General features: G+C 40.5%; 1 protein-coding gene across 1 annotated transcript in view; it reads right to left on the bottom strand.

Moving 5' to 3' along the window:
• Nucleotides 1–11,374, bottom strand: part of Cerkl (CERK like autophagy regulator) — an 87,814-nt gene extending 76,440 nt beyond the window's left edge. The window contains exon 1 of the mRNA XM_070019747.1: nucleotides 11,126–11,374. Coding sequence (XP_069875848.1) covers nucleotides 11,126–11,339 — 214 coding nt within the window. The 5' untranslated portion in view covers nucleotides 11,340–11,374. The remainder of the gene's footprint in view (nucleotides 1–11,125) is intronic.
• Between the last annotated feature and the right edge of the window lie 4,932 nt (nucleotides 11,375–16,306).

The following is a 16,306-nucleotide window of genomic DNA, read 5'->3' as shown; positions in this document are numbered from 1 at the left end:
AGTAGTAAGCATCAAGTGAAAACTACTAAATAATCTCTCATATTTCAAATACAACTCCAGATATACTCTGCCTCATGTGCAAGCCCCCTTATCATTTGGTCCTCAAGAGCCTTGGGTTGGGGAGGAGGGATTGAGGGTTGAAATAGGAGAGCCAGGGTCCAGGGCCACTATGAGAGCTATGACAAAATAAATGGTCTGCTCTTCAGGAGGCAAAAGAAAGTCACTAGAGACTTCCCTTATTTAGTCCTACTCAGGTTTTACAGCAAGGGAAACTAAACCACAATTTAGGGAAATTGCATTCCCTTTGGGTTCATCCCACCAGCCCATTTAAAGGGTTGAATGTTGGGCCCAGAAGGCTGAAGTAAATACTTCTTTCTCAAGGGACACAGTGGCCCCTGGCTCTCCTATTTCAGGCCTAAATAAAAAGCAAGCTGAGAACTCAGCAGAGCCTCATTTGGGTTTTATCATCAAAACTAACAGTTCTAGTGGTCCTTTCATCCCTGGTAGGACTGAGTTTTAGAAAAGAAGGCACAGACATCACAGCGTCCAAGGCCGAGCCACAAGAGGCAAGGCACTTAAGGTAACTGGCACAGAGCACATTTCAGTTTCAGCCAAGTGGTGACAAGCAAGGGGACAGAAGGTTGTTTTAATGACATAAGTCACCCAAGGGACATAAAGGAACTGAGAGCAGCCAGGCTACTGAATGAGCATAGATATGTAAATGATGACACAGACAGAAAGCCAATGGGTGGGGCAGAAGAGGTGAGTCAAAAATAAAACCTTGTTATTCCAGTTATCTTAATATTGGAATACTCTGATACTAAGTATTATGCCTCTCATGCATATATGCTTTATTAAATTTAGGCTTGGTATTCTGTGTGTTGAGTATACAAAATGCAATTGCTAAAATCCTCTAATCAAGTGAAAAGGAGAGTACCTATTCATTTTCCATTGAAAGGCATGGAAAACTTCTACTATTCGAAGAGCCTTCATTTGAGTGATATTCTAGATTGGTTTTAAAAGTATAAATAAGGGGGTCATCATTGTTCAGGTTGTCTCTAGATTCTTTAAAAAAATAAAAGTGCATGTGACCTGGGAAGTACTCCCAGCTCCATTTTTGAAAAAAAAGTTAAAGAAAATCAAGGAGAAACTGGGAAAGGAAACATTCAATGATTTAAATTCTTGGTTATTACTGGTTAGTTGGATTATCTCAGTCAAGATCTTGTTAAAATGAATAAAGGTGGGAGTGCCAATGGTTAGGCAATCAATGGCTCCTTTTCCATATATTTCTCTAGCTCCTCTACAGCAAGATCTAATAGGTTTATAAAAACTGCACTTCTACTTTCTTTGCTTGACCTTACACAACCATTAAAACCAGTATATGAACTGACCACTACTTCACCCTACTTCACACACTACTTCACACAGTCATCAATGAATTCAAAGAAAAATTTCAGGTCTAATAGAAAGCTAAAAACTTTGTATCTTAAGAGATTTGTTAAATTTGTAACTTTATATTTTGAAGTAGTAGCCAAGCACAAATATGAAGAGATTTTTAAGACCTCTACATAGCTTCAGTTTCTCTGTGAAGTATGTTATAAAACTACTTAATAAGCTTTATCTATATCAATTAAAAAAGACAGAAAAAGAACCTAACCTATTGAAGTATTGGACATGTATGTTTTAAAGAGTCCCTGACAAGTCAAAATCTTAAAAAGAAACAGTAGATACCACCACAAACACAGCAGATGTTTCTTCAGGTCAGTTGTACAAAAAACATAAGCATATGCTAAAGAAATTTGACACTATCATAGAATCAGCTGGGGTCTAAAATAATAGCAGCTCCTTATGGCAATATGGTAATATCCATATCAAATGTACAACACATTATGTTGCAATAGTGCATGCAGACAAAAGAGCATCACTAGCATCATAATGACCAGCACTTTCACTATGATGAAGAAACAAAATTAGAAGGTTATATCCAGGGCCCAAGATTTTAATAGTAAATTGAACCTGATAGATGGTTTGAATTTTCAAAGTAGACTTCCCATTTAACTCTTCTTATTGAGAATATACAAAAGCAGAACACTAATCAAATTGAGATACTGAAGTTTTTATAGTAATCCACTAAATTTTTCCCAGTCTCTCCAAGAATAATGTGAAGATAGTTGTTATTCTCAAAGCCAATGATAATTCCTGGTTAGTTTCGAATGGGAACAAGAACTCTTTGACTTCCATATGGTATCCTTTGTCTACTAGTTAAGAAATAAGAAATTGATAAACCATTTTCATGTAAAGTAGCACATAACTTTGTAAGTATATTATCACTTTTAATGTCAGAAGGCTAAAATCTTCCATTATATTTCTTAGAAGCTAGTCACATCACCCAGAAGAGAGCAATGTACACAATGAATGCTAATTAATTGTTATTGACTAAAGGCCTCTAAAAAGCCAAATTCAAAGGCATACCATAGCTTTTCATACTAACTATTGGGATTTAGGTGGCATATAGTGCATATTATTCTCTGTGTAGAACTGTGTGCAAAATAAGTATAGTAGGTATCTATGGAGACATTCAAATGCTAAGAAGACTTTAGAAAAATAAGGTTCACTTTGAGATATGTCCTTGTTTCCAAGATGTTCTATATAATAGAGGTTTGTTTATAGCGTAATAACATTCCAGCCACCTTGAAAACGTAACTTATCATTAGGTCAGAAGCTAACAATTTCTTCCAGAAATGAGGAATTTAGGAAATGAAAATGATTTTGAAAGAAAAGTTTATTTGTACCACATTAGAAACTTCTGTAAAAACTATATTGGAGTGAGATATATAAGTAATACTGAATGCATTTTGTTAACCAAGACTTTAATTATAGGAAGTTTTCATCTGTACAAAAAATCAAATACCAACATATGCTGTCATACCACATTTGTACCACATTAGAAACTTCTGTAAAAACTATATTGGAGTGAGATATATAAGTAATACTGAATGCATTTTGTTAACCAAGACTTTAATTATAGGAAGTTTTCATCTGTACAAAAAATCAAATACCAACATATGCTGTCATACTTCTCTACTTTCTGGCTTGAAAATACACTTAAAATCTAAGAAAATCACTAGGTGCTGGTGGTTCATATCTGTAACCCTATCTACTCAGGAGGCTGAGGTCAGAGGATCACAGTTCAAAGCCAGCCAAGACAAGAAAGTGTGTGAGACTCTTATCTCCAACTAACCACCGAAAAGTCAGTAGTGGTGCTGTGACTCAAGTGGTAGAGAACGTGTCTTTTAGCACAAAAAGCTCCAGGTCAGTGCCCAGATACTGGGTCCAAGCCCCAGGACCAGCACAAAAGAAAAATAAAATAAGAAAATGAGTACATGCCAACAGATTGATCTTATGGTTCTTATTCTTCCTATATGCATGGACACTAAAATGTGCTTTGAACTATGTGCTTGAAACATTCACTAAACTTAGAAACTGAGAAATATTATTTGTGTAAAACCAAAGAACTACCAATATGGAAATTTTAAGAAGTGACTGAACAACTTTTTCTATGTTTAAAGTGGGACAAATAAGCCAGGCATTCATGGCTCATGCCAATAATCCTAGTTACTCAGAAGGCTGAGATCTAAGGATCACAGTTTGAAGCCAGCCAGGGCAGAAAAGTTCATGAGACTGTTCCCCAATTAACCACCAAAAATCTGGTAGTAGAGGGATATATAATTCAAGTGGTAGATTACCAGCCTTAAGCAGAAAAGACAAGTGAGATCTTGAAGCCCTGAGTTCAAGCCCCAGTACTAGCACCAAATAATAATAATAATAATAATAATAATAATAATAAAAGGATAGTTATTTTCTACATATAAATGTTGACACATTTACAAATTTCTATTAACTGACCAATTATAGACTATATCCATTTATTGTAACTTGGTTTACCAGCATTGTAATAAATATTTTTCCTGAAAAAGAAAACTTTAAATACAATGATTTTTCAGCAGTAACTTCGGAACAAGATACAGCAGGAGAGATCCCGAGGCTCAGTTAAAATACGATGTGCAGCGTTTCCAAAGTAATTTCTCCAGTTAGTGCATTTTCACAAGCAATTTTCCTGTAGTGGCCATGTTAATCATGGGCACAGTAATGCTGAGGCTTTGCTAGACTATACTTCAACTGAGATGCCTTCTTTTGATTTGAGAATCCATTTTAGCTGTGTCCCTGACCCATCTATGGCCCACACCAAAAAGCTCAGCAGCGTAATTATTTTTTCCCTTTTCCTCAAGCCAACTTCCTCCACTGTGGTCTGTGATAACAGACCTTCCTCCTCCTCTCACCTTCCCAGTCACACTGCTCCTAGTCTTCTGGCATACAGGCTGTCATACTGGGTTCTTCCTTGTGAACTCTATCCATCTATTCCTAACCCCAAACTTATCGAAGGAAATAAGTGAAACAACCCTGGTGTCTGTTAACAACCTTTGTCACCTTCTTATTCAACACTGAAGTTGAGTTTACTTCCTACCCTCCCGACATCTCCTTCCAACCACTCAGTGAGATGATTGCTCTTCCTTCTGTAGAATGATTGCTTTTCTTCCATGGTACTTTACATGGTACTTAATCTCTCGTTGCTCATAAACTAGACCATGCAATCATATTCCTGCCATATGTTTTCCATTAGGAGGTAGAAGCTGAAAGCACAAACGATTTAATAAGAAAAACATAAAAATTATACTGAGATGTTATTTCTCATTTATCAGATTGTATTTTAATTATTTTTATTATCTTTAAGTATTTTGTACAAAGTGGTTACCATTCAACATGTCAGTTTATCAGTCTAATGAATCAGATTGCTTTTTCGTAAAAGTTTTATCATATACGTTTTTGAAGAAACATTCAGAAAGCAAATGCTTTCACATAATTATGTAGAAAGGGAAAATAGCAAAATGGTTTTGAATAAATAAGGTAAACACTGAGCAAAATTATATAGGTATCTTTCATTCATTGATTCCTTTTCAAGAGTGTATCTCAAAAGCACATTGGGGAAGAACTTTTAAAGACTGGAAGAACTTTTAAAGACTGCATAAAATTTTTTATTATACCACTGTTTGCAAGAACAAAAATAATAAGCTGGGTGCTGGTGGCCCACACCTGTCATCCTAGCTACTTAGGAGGCTGAGATCTGAGGATCACAGTTCGAAGCCAACCCAGGCAGGAAAGTCTATGAGACTCTTATCTCCTATTAACCACCAGAAAGCTGGAAGTGGCTCTGTGACTCAAAAGTAGTACAGTGCTAGTCTTGAGCAGAAAAGCTCAGGAACAGACCCTGAGCTCAAGCCCCATGACCCACCAAAAGGAAAGAAAGGAAAGAAAAGAAAGAAAGAAAGAAAGAAAGAAAGAAAGAAAGAAAGAAAGAAAGAAAGAAAGAAAGAAAGAAAGAAAGAAAGTTAGGAAGGAAGGAAGGAAGGAAGGAAGGAAGGAAGGAAGGAAGGAAGGAAGGAAGGAATGGAGGGAGGGAGGGAGGAAGGAGGAAGGAAGGAGAGAGAGAGAGAGAGAAAGAAAGAAAGAAAGAAAGAAAGAAAGAAAGAAAGAAAGAAAGAAAGAAAGAAAGAAAGAAAGAAAGAAAGAAAGAAAGTTAGGAAGGAAGGAAGGAAGGAAGGAAGGAAGGAAGGAAGGAAGGGAAGGAAAGGAAAGGAAGGAATGAAGGAAGGAAGGGAAAAAGGAAGGAAAAAAGGGAGGGAAAAAGGAAGGAAAGAAGGAACAAATATGATGAGAAACAACTTAAATGCTTAACAGAAAGCTGCTCAGTAACCTATCCTATCCTATTTGGCAGTTTAAAAATAAGACTACATAGTAGAGTCAGTACATTGGATAAACTAAATGAGAAAGAAATCAAGGTGGGGAAATGATGCACACTGCCATGAATATAAGAAGGTAGTATGGATGGGGCAATATACACACATTTGCCTATATTCAAGAAATAATAGACAAGAAAGCTTACTTGTAGTAAGGGCTCTGTTCAAATTCTTCATCCCACAATGCCCTGGGTACCCACTTGACCAATGAAAAAAGCCAGGGTAAGTGCATATACAAGCCACAAAGATATCTAAGCAAAGCACACGGGAGGAGATACAGGAGAAGCCCACTGAAAGAGTACTACAATAGGCTCATCTTTAGGCCTCTTTCTGGATGGACAGATGGAGGAAGAGATTTTCCCTACTTCCACCAATTTCTTTTACTTTCAAATGAACTTACTCTGTTTTACTCCCCACCCTACCCCATTCCCCACTAAAAAAGGAGGAGGAATGATAAGGACAGAAAGAGACATAGATGAAAGTTTTACTCCCAAGAACACAGCTTGTTTAGACTTGATTTTGGAAATATCTATATATTTTACAAAATTTAAGAAAAATAGTGCCTAAAAATCAAAACCAAAAATGAAACAAGTCCATATATCAAGTTGGGATATAATTTCAAATTGAAGTAGTTTCAGAAACACATTTAATATTACTGTATCTCTGCAGCAGTTTATACTCTTTGCACACACAAAAAATAATATAAATAAGTTGCAGAACTATTTAACACTTAAGTACCGTAACACTTAACTAAGTTAAGGTTTTTCAGTAACTACATTGTTGATGGAGCATCAGTGTTATTATTCTATTTTCATGTTTGTATATAATACAGACAAAGCAAATAAGTAATGAGGTTATTCTTAGGAATCAGGACTTGAATGGTAGGAAAAAGAACTGTCATAAAAATGCCTTAATTCTAAATTTGAATCAATGTATCAACATAATTACATGGTATAGTTTCTTTCCAAAAACAAAACACAACTACACCAGAAAGAGCTACTTTCTATCTCTGTTATCTAGAAACATAACAAGAGTCAGACAGGGGAAATTTAGCAGTGAGCATGCTTAGGACTATTTCTTTGTGGTTTCTAAGTACCATTGCCCCCAAAAGAAGTAGTCTTCAATGACGGGGTAAAATGCATATCTGAAATCTGAAATGTTCAATAGGAGCCGAGAATAGCATAACATTCCAGTAAGGAAGCTGGATCATTCCAGAGAAATGTCAGAAAGCTGAAGGAATGTCAAAAAGACTCAGAAATAAAGGCAAAGAAGCTTCTATTGACCTAAAAATGCAAAATGGAACAAATGTAGAATGGATAAGAATGGTCATTGTTGGGCACTAAAATACACTACAGTGACAAGGTCTAAGTCAAGTTGTTCTTTATCACTGAAATCATTATCAATGTGTTTGTCCTCACAAGTTTTAATGATCAGTGTGATTGCTGGAATGTAACTCTGAGGAGGAACATTGTGCTACAAGGACTTGGTATTGGGCAACCACAGGTACTCTCAAAATTCATCTTGAATTTGCAACTGAAGTCACATACTTCTCCAGAAGTACCCAGACAATGAGTAAACACCATTGAAGTTTGTTCATTTCTGCCCAAGGCAGTACTCAAACCCAGTCTTCTCACAAGGAAGGAGAGAGGAGACACAACAGTGGGTGCATTTTTAAGAATGCTCATCTTCAGATGTTGCACTGTGGTAGGAGCATTTTTAGGAATAACATTTATCTGCAGACTTTCATGGTTCAAGTATATCAGCTAGGAAAGTGATCATATTGAATGCACTGTTTTTGTAAGAGACAGAGTACATTTGCCAAAAATGATTTTAAGTAATAAAATAGCAGAGTACTGGTGATTTACACCTGTAATTCTAGCTGTTCATGAGACTAAGATCTAAAGAATATAGTGTACAGTCAGACAGGGCAGAAAAGTACATGAAACTCTATCTCCAAAATAACCAGTATAAAGCAAAGTGGTAAGCATGACCCAAGTCATAGAGCACAAGCCAAGCAAGTACAAGACCCTACATACAAGTTCCAGTACCACCCAAACAAACAAACAAGCAAAAAAGCTACAGTGACTATGAGAAATAACATGATTTTACATACTAGACCTCAACTTTGCCACTGCTCCATTTATTTAAAAACAGCTGAGTGCTGGTGGCTCATGCACGTAATCCTAGCTACTCAAGAGGCTGAAATCTGAGGATCATGGTTCAAAACCAGCCTGGGCAGGAAAGAATGTGAAATACTTACCTCCAATTAACTACCAAAAAAGCCAGAAGTGGAACTATGGCTCAAGTGGAACAGCGCTAGTCTTGAGCACAAAAATTCAAAGGACAGTGCACAGGTTTTGAATTCAAGGCCCAGGATCAGCACCAATAATCATAATCATAATATAATAGTAAAAACCAATACATTTTTGTGTATCTCTTTTTCCGCACCTGTACTAGTGTTTAGACTCACTTGTTCAGTAAGTGCTCTACCACTTGAGCCACACTCTCAACTTTTTTGCTTTTAGGTTTTTTTTTCAGTTAGGATTTTGTATTTTTGCCTGGCTAGCCTAGGACCATGATCCTCTCACTGATACTCCCTACATATGTGGGATTACAGACATGGTCATCATGGCCAGCTGAGAGGGGACCTTACCAACTTTTTGTCTGGGCTGGCCCTGAACTGTGATCCCCCTCATTTCTATCTCCAAAGAAGTTGAGATAACTGGTATAAGCAACTACAGCTTAACTACACAAGACATTTTCAAAGTCTGAGTAAAAAAACAGTTTTTGACATAGATAAATGGATGGTTAATAGATAGATATAGATATATAGATATCATTAAGGTTAAGGATTGAAATCAGGCCTCACAAACGCTGGGCAAGGCTCTCCACGAGCCACACACACCCCTCCAGCTCAGAAACATTTTCAGCTCTCCATGTTACAGCTTTATTGTTGAATGTAGTTGTTTCTCAGCCCATGTAGCTATTAGATTTAAATTAAATAGTATTTAAAATTCAGTTTTGGAGTCACTCTAGTCAAATTTCTGGTATTCGATGACCTCAGGTAGCTGGTGACAGCTGGACATGCCACTTTATACAATCTCCTCCACCACCACTCCCCTCCCCCTCCCACAGCATCACATAAAATGTACGTGGAATCGAGGTGGCAGTCCTCTGGAGAAGAATGGCAATCCACATTAGTTTTTGTGAGGACCAATTGTCCTTAACAGCAAACTAAAAAGTCTTGGAGAACATTTTTATGATAGATTAACAGATCTGTCAAACATTTAAAATTGTTACAAAGAGACTGTACATTCAGTTAGTAAGTAAGCCTGAACTTTCATGATCATCTTTTTAAAACTCCTCAAAAATTCACAGCTCAGGAATACACAGGGGTTTTGTTTGTTTGTTTCTTGCTTTTTTTTGATTTTGGTTTTGGTTCTGGGTTGTTTTTTGTTTTGTTTTGTTTTGTTTTTAAGGAGAGTGCCTCCCCTTAATGTGAAAATGGAAGAATCAAAGCAAATGTCTTACTGAGTAATTAGTCCTTCAATAATTCACATGAGTAACAGGTCATTTGGGGGGTTAACCCGGCTTTTTGACCACACGGTCTGCTGACAGATGTCTGGGTTCGGATGTACACAACAGAACACGGGGTATCTGTTTCACGTGCATCTGTTCCCGAACAGCTTAGGCAGATTAATACTTTGCATATATCCTGCTCGGTTAAGTTCTACATAATCACCAAGTCTCATTGTTTTAAAATTGATTGGTATTTTTTCCTTGCTTTCACATTTTTCCACTTCATCTTTATCATTGTTAAGTTTCTGGGAAGTAAACATGTTTGTATAAACTGAAAGCTCAAGAAAATTATCTTATAAGAAATACTTTTAAGAAAGACTATTCTGAAGCTCAAATTATTAGGTTTTCCAGCCATTGCTGTAATTGAGCTGAGTTGAAAACTGTGGTGGGGATAATATTTTTTGGAAGGAAAAAAAAGAACAAAAGTAACATGAGATTAGAAGGATGTGGAAAATTAGTTGGAAGCAATCATTAAGATTTGAACTCTTTCTTTTATTTGTAAAATGTTTCATACATAGTGTCCTAACACTGACTAAACCGATTATGAAAATCTGGACCAAGACATTTGAAGAGATTACTTGAAAATAAAACAAAATGAAGGTAAGACGAGAAAATGAATGAAAAAAATCTGCTTACAACTAGCCTTGATTAAACTCTCTTCTTCAGACATATGTCTGCATGCCTTCTAGAAGCAGTACCTGTAAAGAAGCAATTGCCAGTCCCTCGGATTCATTAGGGCTGAAAAGTTCCTGCTGTAAAACACAATACGCACACCAGACGGTTGACCCCATTGACCATTCAAACCTTACTCAGATTTCTCTCAGTGGACAAAATACTCAGTGTTTTTCTTTGAAAGGCAGCTTCACGGGTGGTTAGAACTGGTAGCATTTTGAGATAGGCCACAAATCCTTTATTTTTCAGGTGAATAAACTGTAACTCAGAGGGGTGAACCCACTTGCCCAAGTCAGTTACACACCTTGCTCTTTGCAGAGACAAGATCCTGGGCCTGGGACTGTCCTACAAGGCATACAGGAGCAGCTACATACTGCTGGGGGCAGGGAGGTCACTGAAGACCTGGCAATGTCTTTTCCTAGTTAAAGCTTCTGTCCTCTGAGAAATTATGGCATGGCACCTATGGCCTGTAATCCTAGCTATTCAAGAGGCTGAAATCTGAGGATCAAGCTTCCAGCCAGCCGAGGCAGGAAAGTCTGTGAGGGTCTCGTTTACAGTTCACTAGCAAACACTGGAGAGTGTGGCTGTGGCTCAAGTGGCAGAGTGTCAGTCTAGAGTGGAAGAGCTAAGGGCCAGGGCCCAGGACAGCGCCTGGGTTCAAACCCAGGATGCTCAAAGGCGAATCCCGGCGGAGCCCCTTCCCGCCTCTGTGGTCGCCTCTCTTGGCTCCCGTTTTCCTTTGAGGATGCCAGCAGAAGCAGAGTGTGACGTTGGTCCGGGCTAGGCACCGGGACGCGGACAGCCGGGGGGGGGGGAGGCGGTTGGTAGCAGGAAGGGTTTTGCAGCTGGGCAGGAGGTGGCGACTGGGGGTGGGGGGAGAGAACGCGGCCGGGCGCCGGGCAGAGCTGGAGCCCCCCTGGGCCGAGCGGAGAGGGGCGGGGCCGGGGCGGGGTGGCCGAGTGAAGGAGAGGGGCGGCCCCGGGGGCGCCAGGGCATCAGGCGGGCGGGGTCCCTCTCACCTGCGGGGCGCTCGGGCAGAATGGGGCGCCAGCTCAGGGCGCGCTCGCTCAGCACCACGTCGCAGCTGCCCCTTCCGATCTCGAAGATGCCCCGGAGCAGAATCCGCTCGGCCTGGGGCCGCGCCGTGGAACCGGACGCCGCCTCCGCGGGGGCCCCTTCCACCTCGCCGCGCTCTAGGGCGCTCACCCGGCTCCTGCCTCTCCCGAGGGGCATGGCGAGCCCGGGCCCGGGGTCTGGGGAGCCCTAGGCGGGAGGCTGCGGCAGCCACGCTCCAGCGGCGTCCGGTGCTGCCAGGGCAACGGCGCGTCCCGCGGAGGCCCGGGAGGAAGGCGGGCGGGGCGGACCGGCGGGATGGGGGGGGGAGGGTGCTGAGGGAGGGGGGGTGAGACTAGTCCTGCGCCTGGCCCTGACAGCCGGGGGCTGGCCACCCACCCACCACAAAAGTTGATGACCAGGAGCTGGGGGGGGGGCAGGGGGGAGGGGAGGGCTTTCCGTCGCTAGGTCCCCACTGTGCCAGGGGACGGAGCGCATGGCAAACCCGGAGTCCGGTAAACCTGTGCTTGCTCGGACGCAGCGCGTCTGGGCGGCAACTAGTTACGATGCACACTGTTGTTGAACAGGACTGGAAGGGGCCCCAAATCACTCCATTTCTGAGAAGTTACTGTTATTGTGTTGTGAGATGCCCTGGGAATGTAACTGGAGTTGCATGGGTTTTGTCAAGAGTGGTGTGTCCACCCCCTTTCTGTGGGGCTCCCCTGGAGAGCTGAGGTGCTGTTCTCAGACCCAGTTCTCATGCTGAGGAGACCTGTTCTTCAGACAGTTGGGATACAGTAGGAGCTTATACCACACACACACATCCCTCCTCAGATGCTTTGTGTGCATACACACATGTGCATCCGACAAATTGTTAAGCTAAAGTGCCTCTGTGATCGAAGACATTAAGGTCCTGCTTTCTCCAAGCTCTCACCTCCTTAGTCTGGAGCTGGCTGTCCAGCAGAAAGATGACCACAAGTAGCTTATTTGTTCTCCAAAATGCTAGGTTTGTAAAGTAGTTCTAAGGAAAAGAAGAACCTTGGGCCATTCACTCTTTCTCCAGATAGCTTGGACTCCCGAAATTAGCTGACAATTTGGAAAACTTAAGAAAGAATCTGCAGGCTACTGTTCTCAATCTTGGCTCAATGCAAGTTACCTGGGGAGTTGTTGGTTAGTTTGTTTTTAAATCCAGTTGATCAAGCTACAGTCAAAGATAGTTGGAATCCCTAGAAGTGGGATCCAGACTTTAAGATTTAAAAAAATAAAATTCTCAAGGAGATCCATTTAACAAAAACTGGGACTCATTTCTGTAAGTAGCATAAGCAACACCAGGAGTGGAGGCAAGCAGGAAGAAAGTGAGTTCCCATGAGATTGTTTGGAATACAACATCCACATGTATGGAGCTGTAACAATAACACCCCCTCCCCCAGTAACTGATATCAGCCAACTTTAAAAGAAAACCAAGGGGCTGGGAAGGTGGCTCAGTGGTAGAGTGCTTGCCTTGCATGCATGAGGTCCTGGGTTCTATTCCTCAGCACCATATAAGCAAAAAGAAAAAAGCCCAAAGTGGTGCTGTGGCTCAAGTGGTAGAGCGCTAGCCTTGAGCTGAAGAGCTGAGGGACAGTGCCCAGGCCCAGAATTCAGGCCCCACAACCGGACCCAAAAAAGAAAAAAAAGAAGAAACCCAAGTGCATCACCAAGGAAGAACTAGATTGGGAGGTAATACAAAAAGTTTTTTATGAAGTCATAATCCTATAGAGAAGTCAGGTGTTTAAAAAGAAATAAATTCTTGCCATTATGGACGTGGGCCTGGTGTGCTTGTGGCTAAACAATTCCCTTAGACACATGGCCACTTTTCACTCATCTTCATGGCCTCACTGCAAAGTCAAGCAGAAAAGGTAACTGTAGAAGAGCTGCTCCAAGCTCTCTGCTCTGAGACTTCATAGGCCTTGCCAAATCCCCTTTGGACATAAAGCTCCAGTGTGCCAGTTAAGCTAGGGCTCTTACTGTTCAGTGCTCTAAAAACAAATACCCAGGCTTCCACAGTAAGCACAGAAGAGCTTCCATTTGATCTGATTGCCATGAGCTGTTTCTTGGAGCAGGAGTGCAGCTGGTGCTAAACCCATGCAGGCTTCAGGTGTTGGCTCAGCACTCATTGGGGGAAAGGGATGGTGTGCCCTTCACAGGATGAGTTGCATGTGTGGAGTCAGTGTTTTGTATTCACAGCTGTCAGCCTATCTACATGATTGGAGCTCACTGGCATTTCAAAATCTCAGAAGTGCCAGGACAAATAGACCAAGGCAATGGCTAGTTCTGAGAACCTTTGAAAAAAAGGCAGGTTGCCATTACTTATTTAAATCTGGCCAGGAGCAGACAACCTTGGTCTTGATTTGCCTTGAAGATGAAAGTAATTCCACCGGACAGACCCTCCTCTTCTAGAGCTCTTAAAACAATTATCACTAAGGCCTTCAGTTCAACATGCCTGTTTGTGAGTAAAATGCATCCTGACAAAAGCTTTTCTAGAGCTCTAAAAATTGTGCTGCAGACCTATATTCTCAGGATCTGTTTACCCACGGGGGGAGAGAGAGAAAGAGAGAGAGAGAGAGAGAGAGAGAGAGAGAGAGAGAGAGAGACAGAGACAGAGACAGAGACAGAGACAGAGACAGAGACGGAGAGACACAGAGAGACACAGAGAGACAGAGACAGAGAGAGACAGAAACAGACAGAGAGAGACAGAGAGACAGAGACAGAGACAGAGAGACAGAGAGAGAGCACGAGAGAAAGAGAGAGAGCACACTCAGTTCCATGTTTTATATACTGTCCAGGAATGCACAGGGAATTCCATCTGCCTCAGTCTCCTGAGTTTCAGATATGGTGTCCATCTCTTTACCTGTCACCTTCACTTGGCTGCCCATTAAGTATCTAGACACATCTAAAACCAAACTCATGATTTTCATCAAAAACATGTTCTTCACAGAATTTATCAAATTAACAATGGATGTCATCAAAATCTGATATCATCTTTGTCTTCTCTTTCTCATATTTCACATCCATCCCACTAATAATTTCTGTCCATTCCACCTACAAAAACTATTCCTCCCAGCCTGTGCCCAGCCTTACCTGGGCTTTGCGCCTCTCTGGTGGGTATATCTTCCATCTGGGCTTTTCTTTCACTCTGCATTGGCACTTCCAGCTTAGGCTATTTTCTACTTAGGAGCTGCCTTGCCCTTTGAAAAGTGATGAGGGCTTCACGATCAAGGATCACTCCCTGCTTATAACCTTCCAGGGAATTACCATCCTCTTAGAATACAAACAAAATGCTTAGCAAGGCTTCAAGGCAAAATTCTTTATAACCTAGTCCCTAACTATTGCTCCAAAATATCTACTAATATTTTTTCCTTGCTCAGTCACCCAAGCTGTCTTGTTTGTCCTCATATTTACTGTGCATAGTCGCTTTTCAGGGCATTAGCTCTTGCTGTTTCCCCTGACTAGAATCCCTTCCTACCTTGTTACCAATACTGAACCAAATGTCTCATCATTTTGCTTACTTTTCTTTTTTTTCTTTTTTTTTTGGGGGGGGGGTCCGGTCGTGGGGCCTGAACTCTGGGCCTGGGCGCTGTCCCTCAGCTCTTCAGCTCAAGGCTAGTGCTCTACCACTTGAGCCACAGCAACACTTCCTTTGCTTACTTTTCTTGATGGTCATTTCCTCAACAGACTATTCATGAGCATCTTATATCCTATAATACTGTGGATTACTTTCCCATTTCTGTAAAAATGAATTACTGCAGATTTAGGGGCTTAAAAACCAAACATTCCTGGAGATGAAAAAAACTCAAAATCCATTTTACTACATGAAAGTCAAGTTCAATTTCTTGAAGAAATATGGTAGCAGAATTCCTGTTCCCTACTGCCATCTTGAAAGCCAACAGTTAAACTCTTCCCTCCTCTGCTTATATCGTCTCTCTCTCTCTCTCTGATATTGACCTTTCTCCCTTCCGCTTAAAAGGAAACCTGTAATTACACTGGGCCTGCCTAGATAATCCTTAACTCAGTTGCATTTGTGAAGTCCCTATTGCTATATAAATAACATTGGCAAGTCTTTGATAAGTCATAAATACCTTTAGGTAACTATTCATCTCTACTAGACCCTGCTTTATTTTTCTTTATAGAAATGATTACCTGTTATATATGTTTAGTTTATGTGTTTACATCTTTGTATTTTGTCTAGCAGCCTCATTGAATGAGTTAATATACTTAGTAACAGAAGTAGAATATGAGAACCACTAGGCAAATTTTAAGTAGTATTAATGATTGGTTTTTTAGAAATAAGCTCTGTTGGAGGGGAGAAATTCCCAGTTTGTAGCATAGACCCTAGTATGTAATAAGTGCTTAGTAAATATCCAAACAAAAGAAGGATTTTTGGAATGTATCTGAAAAAATGAAGCCAAGGTATCACAAAATTTCTCCTTCCTGAAGATCACTTCTCCCATAAGTAATTTACATGGGTGCCAATCCCAATCCTGAAGGCTGTAGTTCCAAAAGTTGAAAGCAATAATGACAAGTCCAGAAAGCCTGAAATCTCTAAAGATTAAAAACACAGTGCTCAAAGATTAAAACCTGAATGATAAAATTCTGAAAGTCAAAATCCTCAAAATGGCAAATCCCATGGAAAATAAAAGGGTACAAACAAGCTTAGAATAACAAATCTTGAGAAAAGAGATTGGCCATGTATTATATCAATGACAAAAACTTTAGTTTTAACCTTCTAACTCATAAAATTCCAGCAACTTTTAATGAATAGAGTCTTATTTGCCTGAAGCAGATTGTGAAGTTACTTACTGGTTCAAAATTAATGTCCACATCAGGGGACAAACGTCATTATGCAATATCTTACTTGAAAAGTGTTTGAGGCAGAGTAAACAGCAATAACAGAGGCCTTCAATGAGAATGGAATTGGCTTAATTGAAGAGCATTTTTTAAAAGCTGGTATGTCAGGACACAACTATAGTAAGAATGAGCAGGTGGACAGGGTCCAGGTGATATAGAGTCCCACAGATTATGGTATAAGTTTGGATTTTGTTGTACCTTCAGTGACATTTTGTAAACTTGAGTTTTAAAAAACAATATTTGATGGTGAATTAGCGTAA

The sequence above is a fragment of the Dipodomys merriami genome, unplaced genomic scaffold (genome assembly GCF_024711535.1).
Source record: "Dipodomys merriami isolate MVZ:Mamm:240054 unplaced genomic scaffold, mDipMer1.0.p SCAF_1, whole genome shotgun sequence".
Lineage (NCBI taxonomy): Eukaryota > Metazoa > Chordata > Mammalia > Rodentia > Heteromyidae > Dipodomys > Dipodomys merriami.
The sequence above is the reverse complement of the archived record's forward strand: the minus strand, read 5'-3'. Positions and strand labels throughout refer to the sequence as shown.